Here is a 15,349-nt window from a genome sequence, read left to right on the forward strand (position 1 = left end):
AGTCTTATTGTTATGGAGTTTTCTTATTATAGATTCACAGTCTCACAGACTTCCTACAAATAGTTTAAAACCTGTAAATAGTGCTGTTGTAATAGAAGCATTTTACACGTGTCTTCAGCAGAACTGGTTCTATATGATTGAAAACTGTGATTCCAAATGTTTGAACTGTTGTGAAAAGTAGAAAAAAAAACTTTTATTCTATTCGTTTTAGACCTTGACTGATATATAGGTTAACGATTCAATATTGAAAGAAACCTTTAGAAGACAGCTGAGCTACTTGAAAGTGCAAAATTAAAAATATTAAAACAGTGTAATGGTTAGAAAGCATGTAAAATGAATTCAAACCAAACTTAATGAGAATCACATGCTATGATACTTATGAATTCATAAAAATTAAGAAGAAAAAAGTTACTTAACGGAAACCAAAGCAATGCTACAGTATTGTATTAGGACTCAGTTTCTCCTGTTTATTTTAGTTTGAAGTATTTAACAAATACACAGTTGGCAACTGACATATCAGTCTAAACAATCTTACAGTCATATGCTTAAAGTTTAAGTTTTACATTTCTGAACAAATAACTGAATATTAAATGTGCCATAACCTTTGTACACATTGCCACATGTTTTTTGCCATGTACAGTTCAGTAAATAAACAGTAAGTGTGCAGTAAGATGTGCAGAAGTGTGTTCTCTGTAGAGTGTTATGTTAATGTGTTAACTTATTTCCACTCTCAATCAACAAAACACTTGACCAAGGTGCACATACACATATGACTGTGTAACTAATGGAGGATAAAATCAAAAACAAAAAATGTTGATATTAAAATACATCGATTGATATTGGTTATCAGATGTTTTAGCCCATTCGGCCTCAACATGTTTTATCACTCAGGCTCTGAAAGCAAGTATAGTTTATAGTATAGTTTTACTGGGAGACTTATGAAAAGTGGTGTAATATTGTCCTGCTTTTCTGCTTCAGACTTCTATAGACAATTTCCCTGGTAACCTTTCCCCCATCGTGGACCCGGACCGCCTGTTGCAGGATGTGGACATCAATCGTCTGCGTGCTGTTGTTTTCCGCGACGTTGTAAGTAAAATGGAACTGAGCAAACACTCGCTTTTTTAGTACACTCGCCTATAAAGGATGTGTTTATATTATTCTGATTATATCTTTCCTGGCTTGCTCTTGGTTTATGTCTGCTAATATTTAGGGTCATCATTTGATTTAAAAAGAAAGTATTCCAAGAAAGAGTAACGCTTCCTCATTTGACCTTGTCCCAAACTTGGTTTTGAAATGCAGAGCAGCATCCGTCTCTCTTGACTATGAGGTTCAAGTAGGGATCCACAGTTCCAGATAAACAGTGTCGCTGCTGGTTTTCCTGATGTGTTGTGTGTGTTGTGTAGGATGACGGTAAGCAGGCTCAGTTCCTGGCTCTGGCTGTGGTCTACTTCATCTCTGTCTTGATGGTGTCCAAGTACCGGGACATCCTGGAGCCGCAGCGGGAGACGGCCAGGGTCATCAGCCAATCAGGGAGGAGCATTCGGCAAGAAATTAACTCCCCCACCAGCACTGGTACTGCTCCACAAATGCTAAGATATTCATGATGGTCTGAACTCATTAAAAGGAATGCCCTAATATACTCTTAGCAAAATTATACATAGTATCAAAAAATGCTTCTGTAACTCATATGAAGTCTTTCAAAGGGTGCTCTTTAGTGCTGCACTGTAAAGGCTTTATGTTAAAATTGAAAAAAAGCAGCAAAAAAAGTAAAGTGAGTGTGCACTGCTGCGAGGTGTCATGTCAGAATTTGTGGCAGCTTCTTGAACTATGTCAAACATCTTTACCTATTAAAAATGTCATGCACAGCCTCAGAAAGAAGGTCCAGTTGTTTAGTGACAACATTATACTGATGAAAATATGAAGACAATAGAGTAGATAATTCACTCATATACTCAGAAGACACATCCTCCACCAAGTTTTGATTGAGTTCCCCTTGAATTATCTGCCAACACGCTCACATTCATCCACATCCGAAGCTCAACCTGCACATCAAAATTGCATCCACATGTTGCATTTAGTTACACTTTTAGTTACAGAAGTCTCCAAATCCCCAGAATTAAAAGAACTATGTACTTGTTTTTCATCATGGGGATATCGTGTAGATATAGTGAGGTAGATATGTAGATATGTAATAACAATATTATTATTATTACTATTATTATTATTTATGTAATGGAGAATATAAAAACAATAACCATCCTAAGTCTGTGGAGTTTACCGCCGTACAATAAAAATGCCACACATTAAAAGAACCATTTTCTGATGTGCAAACAACTATTATGCAATGAAATCATTCTTTAATTGTTCAAAGTTCTAAATATAACCACGACCACTGCACTCAGTAAAACCCTTAAAGAACCACATTAAGACTGTGTAGTGAGCTTCATAGTTATTGGCATTTTAGTAAAGATGAGTAAAAAAGTTAATGAAGAAATGCCTTTATGGTTAATTGGCCCAGTCTCAAACTTAAGAGACATCTACTAAACTTTAACTTTACTTGAAATCTAAATTTAACTGGAAAAATCTAAATTTTTTATGTATTTTTATAATTCATACCATCTGAATTACCACTTGAATTCTGAACTGAACTGATAGGCTTTAGGTTATTGATTTCAGGGACTGGGTGTGCATTTGACATTTTTGGAGATGTAGAACTGCGAGATTAACTCTAGACATCAGTGAAATAATCTGGGTTTCAATTCCTACTACTTCTTACATTCAACATTTTTTTAAATTTGTTTTCAAATTTGTCCTTCAGTTCATTTTTAGTTGTTTATGTTATAGAATTTGTGTAGCGCTCCTGAAATCAAGGTAAGTGGAAATGTGATAAAACTGCTACGACTCAGTACTACAAACCTGGATTTAGTTATTTTAATAGGCCTAGTTGCTTATCTCATTGCTTTATATTTTGTTTTTAGTACAGTCATATACACATGTTTGGGCACCCCTGGTCAAATGACTCATTTTCTTAAGTGAAAATAAATGCATCCTCTGCAGAGAGCACGCTTCTGCACATTTCAATGCACAAGTACTATTTGTTTGCTGGATTTTACATATTGGAGAGAAAATAAAACATAAAAGGTGCAAAAGTCATCAAAATCAATCAGCATTCATTTCCACTTAGAATACTTTGTAAAGAAAACTTTTTGTCATAATTTAGTAGTGTTTCATTTTCATATAAAAGAAAAATAATTTCGTCTTTATAAAATTTGTGTGCTGACCACAGCGACAGGCCTGCTTTCAGTGCCGTGCTGCATGCTGGAGTGGCAGTACTTCAGTGTTCTGTGATTTTGGAGAGCCGTCATCTTCTGTCTCTCTCACTCCTCAGCTCCATTGCCTCTACCATCTAGATTTCACACGTTTTTTGGTAATTATGCTGCAAGGAGCTTAACTTGTGAGAGCGTGGAGGAGTTCAGCTGAGCACGTCAGTCACACTTCACCTAAAAGTGGAGAAGTGCTGATGGGATCTGACAGGTTTATCAAAGGATTTTTTTTCCTCTCAGTTTTAAGATGTTGGAATAGATGGTGGGGAATGAAGTCAGCTTCAGTAGAGGCTGGGTGGAGGAAAGAATAAGGGACATGCAGAAAGTATGGAGGGAAGAGAGAAAAATGGACAAAGCTGGAGTATGGGGACAGAGGGGCTGATGTTGCTATTTCGAGCTCTAACTGTCAGTGGCCATTAGGCAGGCAATCCAGCAGAGGAGAATGGGATCATAGAGGCTATAAGAGAGGGAGGGAGAGAAAAGAGGAGAGAGAGAGAGGCCGCTGTGGCGTCCTCATAAATTTCAGGCAAAAAAAAAAAAAAAATTGGATAAAAACAGCATGTGGCAGATGAGTGTACCCAAGCCGGCATCCAGACGCTTTCTTTATCTGCATCAGGCCTTGCTGACCTTGTTAATAGCAGTCCATGAATATTCATCATAGCAGCGCAGCATCTGGGAAACAACTGGCCATGAGATCCCATCTGCATGGCTGGGGTTAGCTGTGTAGCTTTAGGGAGACTCAACATGAGTAATCAAAAACTACAGCTCTTAAAAATATTAGCATAGCTGATGTGGCCTAGCTGATATAGTTCATTGTTCCTTGCTGAAGACTCTCAGCTTAAATGAGAACTGTATATGCACTGAAACATATTGAAACACTTTATTTGGCAACACTTTACTGTAGGTCACTGTTCATAATCCTACACAACATCTGCATAAGCTTGTCATCTCAACTGACATATCCCTACAGAAATGTTTATAAATGCTTAATTCCAATAGCCATATATTGTTTATAACTATCTGTTATAAAGGATACTTTTGCTAATTCTGATTAAAAATGGCAAACGTAACCTTTATAGCAAATAATGCCTATTGGAATAAGCATATATAAACATTCATGTCAGTTGTCAAGCTTGTGTAGGTGTCATGTAACCTTACGAACAGTGCCCTACAGTAAAGTTTTGGCAACTTTTTTAAAGGCTTATTCCAGTAGGCGGCAGTTGTCATAAAGACTGCTTTTGTTGACGTAACGCCTATTTCAAAGTGATGGTTTTTTGCTTACATTAGGTTCTGTAACTCTCTGGGGTGAAATGGCAGCACATTTTGACATTTATTTCTTAAAGTGTCCATTTCATATGCAATTCATAAAATACTGTGCTAGATGTTTCGCTGAGCCATCCCCAAAGATGAAAAAACTTTCCTACACCAAGGTAATTTTTATGAGAATTGAATCTGTGTATAGGAAAGCAATTTCTTACAGCACCACCACCAAGAGAGAAAGGAAAGACTTAATGAGGCAGCATTTTAAATGCCACAACGTTCAGCAAAAAGAAAACAAACAAAATTTACTTACCAAAACACAATGTGCAACTCATTTCAGTGTTTTGGCATTACCATTCATAACATCCTGTAACAGCAAAAAGAACTCACTTTTCTTAGGAGAACAAATGCACATTACATACAACATCAAGATCATATTAAAATAAATGATTTATTCTCATTTTAATTTACAGAGTATCAGTAACAAAATCTTCACAACTATCATTTCAGTGTCACCACAAAGTGTCTAGGCGTCCTTTTAGAAATACTTACATACCAATGTTTAACATAAAAAAACACAGATCATTAAATGAATGCCCACAAAACTTACCCTACACTTATTTAGTGTGACAGTATTACATTTGTACTTGTACAGATTGTGATCTTGACTGTACCCATTCATGTTTTTCTGCATTGTACAGGAATGTAAGTGACATGTCTGTTGAAAGCTAATGAAAAGTTTTTTAAAAAGAAAAAAATACACTGAGCAATTGTCAAAACAATTGTCAAAATTTTGGGAGTCGTGGGCTGGAGGTTAGGGATCTGGCCCTGTGACCGGAAGGTTGCCGGTTCGATCCCCAGGGCCGACAGTCCATGACTGAGGTGTCCTTGAGCAAGACACCTAACCCCCAACTGCTCCCTGGCCGCCATGGATAGGGCTGCCCACCGCTCCGGGCAAGTGTGTGCTCACTGCCCCCTAGTGTGTGTGTTCACTAGTGTGTATGTGGTGTTTCACTTCAGGGATGGGTTAAATGTGGAGGTGGAATTTCCCTGAGTGTGGGATCAAAAAAGTATCACTTTAAAAAAAAAGCGTTATGACAGATCCTTGTTTCAGCAAAAAACTCACTTGACACAGGTGCTCACAACTGCTGCTTATTCCATTAAGCCTTAATTTTCTTCTTTTTTTACCGTTTCCTTTTCTCAGTAACAACTTTAGACACATACACATCCTTTCAGACTCAGTGTTGAGTTGTCTGAGTTGTCACAATGGAAGGATAGACAGAAATACCTGTGGATTTTCAGATCTGAATCAAGAGAAGAGCTTGATCGTCTTTTAAATATGAAAGCTTTTAGTACTGTTTATCTGGTGGTGACAGTTTTGGTGGTCCAATAGGTCTTGCATGGTTATTAAGCATCCCATTTTCTCTATATTCATTAATAATTCTTCAATGAACTCCTGATTTTTTTTTTTGCTTGCTTCTGTCTTTCCTTATGTGAGTGGGTTATCTTATCTCTTATTGTTGTGGACTGGCAGTTAGGGAACCAGCGTTATGATGGGAAGGTTGCCAGTTCTATCCCCTGAGCCATCAGCACGTGACTTGAGCAAGGCATCCAACCCCTATCTGCTCCCCAGGCACTGTTAAGTCTGCCCACTACTCTGGGCAAGTGTGCTCACTGCCCCTAGTGCATGTGCTTTCATTAATGTGTATGTGGGTGTTTCACTGCACAGATGGGTTAAATGCAGAGGTGAATTAATAATGGGGGATTAAAAAGGGTAATGTAGCTTAACTTATCAGAAACATCTCATGAAAATGAATGACTTATACTTAATGGCTGTTTTGGCTGGCAATCAAATACATGGTGAACTCTGAGTTTTGTGTAGTACTGTATATAGATTCCTTAAAAATATTCTTTACAGCCATCATAAATTTAGTTTTTAGTTTTAGTTGTATGTTGTATTGTTTTTTCTCATGAAATCCTGTGTGTTTCAACAGAAAACCCTTTGATGTTCCCAGACAGCAGTAAGGATCCCTCTTCTCTGGTGGGGGAGCCGAGCCTTGAGGCATCCCTGCCCCATTCGGACTCTGGTCTGGGGGAGGAGCAGATGTCCAGCGTGCTGAATGGAGCTGACCTTGATCCCAGCCCTGGTGGTCCCAATGGCATACGAGGGCTCCTTTGCACTCTCTCCTCAGAGGTAAAGTCCCATGAGAACCTGGCTGAGGCGTCCTCCATGGAGCTGCTGAAGCCTGCCTCCTCCATCTCCAGCATCAGCCAGGGCAACAAGGGCATCAACGTGAAGGAGATCCTGAAGAGCCTGGTGGCGGCCCCGCTAGAGGCCACAGAGAGTGGCCCTGAACCCCTGCCCTACCCAGACCACCAGGCCCTCAAAAGGGAGGCCCAGGCCATGCTGCCTATGCAGTTCCACTCATTTGACAGGTACAGCAGCCTGGTTAGGTGGTGATATTACAGTGATGTTTTGTTGGGATTAAATCATTCTTACCTAACATCTAGCTAAAAATGGTAGTTGATGACAAATAAAATAAAAATCTCTAAATTTTCAGCTTTGTTAGATCATATATTTATATATTTATATTTTGCAAAAAGATGTCCTACCTCTCCCTTGCTTTGTCCAGCAATCTTTTAGTTCAGGCTGGTAGCATCTATAGCTATTCCAATAGCACTAAAAGCTTCCATAGCAATTTAGAAGGACACATAGGTGTCATTTCGAAACATTTTGTTATTCATATATAAACTCACTTTGCAAGATTTTCATTGCTGACATGCATGTTTGAGAGTTGACAAAACATGCATGTAGGTCAATTTAAGGCAAAATCATGTCTAATACTTAGGAGGGAAGCTTACCCCTTCAGGTGGACTCATCATCTCATAAGTTTTAGCAAACTTTAATGAAAAAATACAAATGGCTGAGCGTGTGTGGCTGCATTAAAAGTTATCCTCACACTGTCCTGTTACAGCTAACTGTTAAGAAAGCCAAATTTAGCTAGATAACTGATCAGATTGTTTTGTAACATTGCTGGTAGATATCATGCTTAATGTATATTAGCAAATAAAATAGTCTACTTCTGGTTTAGCTTACACTAGAGCTGTACCCCTGGTAATAGTGAGCTCTGCATTTAGGCTTCCATACAGATTAGTCCAAAACTTTTTCAGCTTCATGAATGAAATAAAAACAGCATCATCCTCCACATGATCAGGACAGCTTGTATCTGAATTAAGTTTTCATCACTAACACACTTCCCCCATCTCTTAGCTTAATCTTTCTGGCCAATTTACTGCTGCTGCCATTCTCACTGCTGGTTTGTTGTGAGGACATTTAGAGTTTGTCTGAGGGAGGAAGTAATTTTTGGAGATGACTGTGTTTGGCGATCATAGTTTTGCAAATGGTCAATTCTTAAGGCGACAGAAGTGTGGATTGCATTTTGAGGATTAGAGCTACACATAGGCTGGTACCCATAGGTTTGACAAGAGAGACATGGCCTGCTCTGTGTTCTGCCTCCAACAGCAATTCAGTGGCAGCTCACTTCACCTTCTATTTTAATGCTCAGTTTGCCATTTAAAGAATGTTGTTCATAGCAGAATAAGCGACGCTACACGGTGTGCAGCAGTGTAAAGGTGGCGTGTGCAAGGCAGTGGTGTTAGGCACGGTTTTATCCTAATAGTGTTTTGAATACACACTAATATTTCTGATAGTCTGTTTTGGTTAAAATGCGCATTTGGTGTATATGTGCAGAATTTCAAACATAAGCATCTCAGTGACCCTGTTTCTAAAAAAAATACATCTGATTTATTCCATCAGTGCGGCTGATGGCAAAGTTGAGAAAACTCTTGCTGGAACGTTTTGCTAACAAGTGCGGTCAGTGCAACGTTGCTGCTGGCAGTGGCAGAATTTTCCGTTGTGGCTCCACTGAAAACAGTGGAATATTCGTTCTGTCTACTGCCAACATGTAAACAGAGTGTAACAGTAGACCCATTTTGCAGACACCAATTTGTACTCTATCACCCTCGATAGTCCTGAGCTTTAAAAATGCCACAGGTATGTGTTAAATATTGTCAGTGTCCAAAGAAAACCATGTATCTCCATTTTTGTCTGTTTTTAACACACCAGCTATCCTTTACATTGTTTGAACATTTCATGATGAATGGACTAATAGAAATGCTCTGAAATGACTTGGAATAAAAGCTCTTTACATTAACTTACATTAAAAGGAAAGCGCATTGCTTTTTCTAAAGTTACTATTCTGGAGATTCTTGTTTTTCATTGGACAGTGATGATATGTACATAATTGCATGAAGTATGTTTTTGGCCTAACTGATATGTCAGTGTAATGCTTAGAATGAACTTGGATGAACTTTAAGGGCTGCTGCTGTATCCCTGGTAAACATCAATAATAATCCAAAAGATGGCAGACAATATCTAAGCATCAGCATTACTGTAAAAGCCATTAACAGAGTTGTTTTGATTCATTTCTTCCTGTCTTCGTTAAAGTTACAGTATTCCATTTGATGTGAATGCTTTCATCTATGCCTGTTTAACATATATGGATTTCTGTCTGTAAGCAAAGGATCTCTTTGTGGCTTTTTGAGGCCAATAACAGTGTGCACTGCATCTTAGTCAAGCCATGATAAATACCTGGATTATTCCTTTCCATTGGCAGAAATCCATAATGATTTTTCATTTGTAAGCAAGCCGTAAGTCATTTTTATCCCCTGCATTGCCTATCACTAAGAATTTCTGTGTTTGAAAAGGACTGTGAATCGTAGTGGAACATTTGGGGTGTGTTTACATTCCAAGCCCAGATAAGATCTCACAGCGATCCGTCTCCGTTTCAGGCAAGGAAACATTTATCCAGCGCTAAATCCCCGCTTAGTCTTTAGGGCTGGCTGCTTAGCGCATACAGAGATTGAGAGTTTGCTCCCTACTATAAACAAAGGAGATAGCACTTTGATAATGGTCTAATGCATGAAGTAATATCAAGAGTGAATAAAACATAACACTTGATAACAAATTGTACTGATAGCATGCATGTTTTCAGGCTTTTGGACTGCATGTTCATATCTCATACTGACATCCCAAATGAATTAAAACGTAAATGTATTCTCTGATAAATGACTTGCCTTCAACTTACTTTACACATGTACTACTCTTACTGTTATTAATATTAAACCAATATTACTGCAGATACATGTAGAAAAGTATTGTAAAGTGATCTCTGATATGTTCAGAATGATGAATGGTGCTGTGGATATAAAATAAATTATATGCAGAATGTCTTGTTTATCAGTTGCTCTGTAAAACTTCAATTAAGTATCTAATAGTACATTTTAAACATTATTTGAGCTGAGTTTAACTGGCTAATGAAAGAAAGTTCCATTCAGTTGCTTTTTGGTGGTAGGCTTTGTCTCTTTAAGGACCTAGAAATTTAGTGATTAAAGCCTATTGTGACAAACTTAAATGGTAGAAAACTAGAGTTAGACATGCTCATTTGTCAGAAGCTGGCTCGCTTCAATGACACACCAAAGTATCACTGATTGAAACTGTTGAAACAGCACCAAATTTATCATCTAAATTTAGTGCATATTTACATTTGGGCATAGATTGAGAATTTTACTTTGACTAAAACCTGATGACCACATAAAATCTGAATGAAAGAAAAAGCAAGCATCAGCCAGTTACACCCTGATGTCTGCATCTCATCCAAGCCAGGATGGCATGTGACAAATGGTGGGGAAAAAGCTAAATTTCTCTTACCCCAGATAGCCAGGATCAAAACATCATAGCCTGAAGGTTCATGTCAGCATTCAGATTAAAATAAGACCAACATACAAAAAAAACTGACTGAACTCACTCAATACCAGACAGAATAGCATTAGGCTAGTAAAGTGGACTTAATCAAATGAATAAATGCTGCCTTCATGCTGCCTTGTGAGAAGTACTTTCAGAATTGTATTGTCCTTCTAATTAGGCCTTAGTTGTCGTGTTTTGAACTTGAGGATGAAGGAACTGTGCCAAGTGAAACCCCATTTATTCATCTACTGGTTAGCCTTCTCTTCCAGTCACTATAAACAGCCATTGCTGTAAGGTTGCTGCGAACAGGTCAGCACTCTCAGAAGTACCCCTCTTGTCACTGGGGTGATATCCTCAAAGGCACATTTCAGTACCTTTGGTCAGGGAACATAATTGTACCAAAATCCATTGATATTACATTTTCTAAGCTATACTGACTCTACACATCCTGTCTTGTCTCCAAGATTTTTATTATATTGTTCTGTTTTAAAACATAGGTTATGAAAAGGTACACATACTTTTCACCTGGAAAAACTTATTTAAAGTACACAAACCTTAAAACCACTTTTGAACCTTTGAGGAAACATTTACATTGTTTGTAACTTGATGAACGAAAAAGGTACCTGCACAGAACCTTTATCTCTGACAGTGTACAGTTGCAGAGAGAGATGCAGGTGTGGCATATTATAAAAGGTAATTCAGTTTGTACTTATCCAACTTGTAAACAATATGGCCATTTTAAATTTGTACTAGATTAGAAGCACAAAACTTTATAATCACTCATTTACAGCACCTTCTGAGGTAAAACCAATCCAGCTCAAACAGAGCTTTAGGTTATGGTCATGCTGCAGGGAACAGTGGCCCAAATCCATTTTTTTCCTTCACAGATTTTTGTGACAATGTAAACAGTGAAAAAATACCTTTTTCCACATGTGACACTTGAAATCCAGTACATGTTTCATGTCAGTCCAATTCAGTCTTTTGTGCAGAACTGATTGTTAATGGCAACCTCATCAAAATGCTTATTACTGGGGTTATGCTTTATGGCTTTCATATTAGAGACATGTATGGCAGTTAAGTATGGCACTAAAGAAATCAAACCAACTGCTATTCGTAATAGCATTTACTGCAGAGATATTTAAAAAATAAATAAAATAGAAATAGATGCAACAGAGTCAAATGACCCTCATTAAGTGTCTTTGTCCAGTTTAAGTTATATCACTGCATATCTTTGCTAGCATTTTTCACAGCATTTAAGTTAAGCTAGGGCATTAAGTGTCCTTGGGCAAGACTCTTAATGCTACATTAACCTACTTCTTAACATGAGTGAATCGTAAGTCACTCCAGATGTGCGTAAATGTAATAAATGCAGTGCCAGCAGGTGGATGGCTATGCATAACAGCTGCTTTGCATGGACCATCATTATGTGTACGTACAGCTCAGATGGTGGTGGAAATGGCAAACCAGTGTAACAAAAGCCACCGCTGGCTGGTAATAATACAGGCAAATGGCCCTGGGTCACAGATGAGGTGTATCTGCTGAATAGCAAAGGTGCTGCATTGTATTTGTGTGCATGTATGAAGGGGGGTTAGGGAGGGTCTCCAGGGCGTTGATTTCAGATTAAACGGAGGGGGTCTGCTCTCCCTCTGCTATCTCCCTCAGCCCTCAGCTCCTTAATAGAGGCTGACAGGCTGAAATGAGTCGCCCCGGCAAAGTGTATTATTTTTGAAATGCTTTCACACAGGCTGTCGGCCAGAGCTGCGATGTACTACTCAGGCCGGCACGCTTTAATGTCATCCGCTGCGCCCCAAATTGCTGTGTCTAATTGTTTGCCACCTGCCACCGAAATGAGCTGCCAGCCTTAGAAGGGCCGCTTCGATTGTCTGTCAGAAGCACAATAGATTGGGAGTGACAACATCAAAAAAAAGAAAAAGCTTCAAACACGAGAGAGCCAGGGGGGCTTGGTGGGGAGGGGCGGTCCCATCTCTCTGGAACTTTCCTAAAGGTGAAATTTTCAATTAGTCTTCAATACCCTGGAAGCAGTGGTTGCAGATGGGGCTGTTTCCATGACAAATTCAAATCACAGCCTTTTCCATTTTAAAGCGCTCCCCTCATTGTGGCTTAAATCTATCAGAGTGTATTGATACATTATTCTAATAGGCTGCAATTACGGTTTGTTACTAATTTATACTGATCCACCAAAAGATCCTTTAAATTGATTTTTGGACTGAAATGCCGTAGCTTTCGCAGGCCAGGCATTCCACTGAAAATGCATCAACTCCCCGGCTTATTAATATTCATCCCAAGATTAATCCTTGCTTTATTCAAACCAACTCAATTAAGAAAATCCTATTAATAAAATATGTGTTGGGAAATATGCATCATTCATGAGCCCTTGGCCTATGCATTATTCATGGGAAGTGTACATATTTTATTAGAACCTGCTATATCAGTCCAATATTATCAGCTCCACCTGTCAACTACCTGCTGAAAGCTGCAGTTGAGTAAACAGAAAGTGTGTTTGGGAAATAAATCTTATCACTTTGGGTTTTTTATTTTGCATTTTTATGCTCAAAATACTAACAGGAGAATGTAGAAAGCTTCGGTGTGAGGTCAATATTTTAGCTGGAATGTTAAGAGGAAAAGTCTTGCGCTGCACAGTGTTTGTGTGTCGGACAGTTTTGTTTGAGATGGACGTGATAGGGTGAAGACTTGTTTTAGATTTGGAACGGTGCTCTACAATAAATATTTTGTCTTGCAAATGGTTTGATAAGATTTGCCTTGACCTGCTCACTGCAGAACTGACATCTTGGCAAGTGAAAGTTCTTAAATGCAGTCAATGCTTCTACTATTTCACATTTGAGATAATGAAATGATCTCATTCCATTGGCAGATAATGTTACTTGTTCTTGAAAAAAGGAAAATAATCTGTCGGTGAAATAAGACAGCATTGGATATAGTATATTTTTATAAAAAGCAGGTACAAATATCTGCAAATCAGTGCAATGATCGTAAAATACTCTTATAGCTATCTAGTGGTGAGAACTATGAGATGTATTGACAGTATTTAAGATGTTATCTCTTGCCAAGGTATCCTTTTTTTGCACTGATGAGGAGCTAAGGTCTGTCTTTGTCCACAGCGTTTGTGTTTACCTACAGCAGTCTCCACTGAATATTAGCTACAATGATAAATACTGTTCATTTTTTATGATTTTTTTGTTCACACTTTATTTGGATGGTCCCCTGTAGATCTGCAGATACTTAAATCATTAACAAACTTTCTGGTGATACTCAGATCATTATCAGCAACCTTGAGGTTAGGATTAGAGTTTAAAGGATTAGGTCTAGGAGTAGGTTTCGCCTTGAGGTAACGTTTAGTGGTTAACAGAATCTTTCACATGCAACTTTAAGTTCAGTTGCATTTAATATATATTTATTTCAGTGTTACTTAATGATATACTGAGCTTCTACAAAGCATCTTCAGTGGACCATCCAAATAAAGTGTTACCAATTTTTTTGGCAAATAACTGCTTGCTCAAGCATTATTTCTTAAAACAAATAATCTACATTATTTCTTAAAACAAGCAAAATTATCTACCACTGGAATAATATCTCTATGTAACTTTAAACAAGTATTCAGCAATCACAAAATGAGAAATATTAGATGTATTGACTGCATTAAAAATGTCTTCAGTCTGTTTTTCCACAGCAATTTCTATAATTTTCATTTCTGCTTATTTTAAGTTATTTTCTGTAGTGGAACTCTTATTTCCTTTTGGCAGATGCATTTTAAGCATCATTTCTTAAAAAAATCAAATCCTAAGAAATGTCTATAGTATGTCCTGAAACAAGACATTGTGAGCGAGTGGAATAAAATGATTGAAATCAAATGAAAAACCTGCTAACAGCACAATATTTCTCAAAATGGGAAATAGATACACTGACTAGATTAAAGGTGACTTAAATCTACTCACCAAGATATTAGTTTATGCAGTTTAATGAAATGTTTCCATGTAATTTCTGAGGTAAATATATGCTTATTACAACACGATCTTGTGCCTACATTCAATGGCCATTTTATCAGAAACACTTTCTTGCAGGTTTGCAGGAATAGACTGTAGTCCATCTGTTGCCGTCTGAGTTATCAGACCTCCTCTACACCGCAGGCACTGCAGACCTGATCTTATTTGTGCACCATTCTAAACACAGCAGTGACCCTGACATGGTCATGTGTGTTATGCTGATATGAGTGTATCAGGGTCAGCAGTGTTGCTGGACTATACTGTGTACTGTATATTGTCCTTATTTAACCTTCAGACAGTTCACAGCCTTCACAGTTACAGCTCATAGAGGTGAGGGCAACTGCATTTTGTCATTTTAGATTGATTCATTCTCTCTCATAACTCATCTGAACAAGCTGTTTAAAGTGCACATAGTAAGCTTGTAGTCCATCTCACAGTTGTACTTGAGGATACAGAGATATTTTATGATTTTAATTTGATGAAAGGCTTTTCTTGTTTTTACAGTCGTATTTTACAAAAAGACACAGTCCTTTAAATGTTGGCATTTTTATAGTTTACATTGAAACAAAGAGAAAAAGTCAAAAGTATAGACTTAAATATGTTGTTTAGAATGCAATTAAAGTGTAAAGTAATTATGTTACTACTATTTAGTAATCATGTAATGGCGTTTAAACAGTATCATTGCTTGAGATTGGTGCAGTGTGGACATGGCCATGGCTATTTTAACACTTCTTCATGTCCAAGCATAGTTCAAGTCCATAAGTTACGTATTGCTTTTAGCAAAAAAAAAAAAAAAAAAAAACTTTTTAAAGCATTTTTTCTTTTGTGGCCAAATACGACAGTAAGCTTTCTGTGAGCTTTTAACAAAAAAGGAATTTTGTTATTAGCTGAATTTATTAAACTATAGATCTTAATTTAAATTTAAGTGATGTTTTATG

General features: G+C 37.7%; 1 protein-coding gene across 5 annotated transcripts in view; it reads left to right on the forward strand.

Moving 5' to 3' along the window:
• The window catches only part of nbeab (neurobeachin b), a 481,645-nt gene that overhangs the window by 228,596 nt on the left and 237,700 nt on the right, over positions 1-15,349 (forward strand). For 4 of the 5 annotated variants that reach the window (XM_037546398.1, XM_037546400.1, XM_037546399.1 and 1 more), the window contains 3 exons: positions 979-1,086; positions 1,404-1,572; positions 6,578-7,019. In XM_037546398.1, coding sequence (XP_037402295.1) covers positions 979-1,086; positions 1,404-1,572; positions 6,578-7,019 — 719 coding nt within the window. The remainder of the gene's footprint in view (positions 1-978; positions 1,087-1,403; positions 1,573-6,577; positions 7,020-15,349) is intronic. The other variant, XM_037546401.1, reaches the window with a different exon arrangement.

The sequence above is a fragment of the Pygocentrus nattereri genome, chromosome 17, assembly GCF_015220715.1.
Source record: "Pygocentrus nattereri isolate fPygNat1 chromosome 17, fPygNat1.pri, whole genome shotgun sequence".
Taxonomy (NCBI): Eukaryota; Metazoa; Chordata; class Actinopteri; order Characiformes; family Serrasalmidae; genus Pygocentrus; species Pygocentrus nattereri.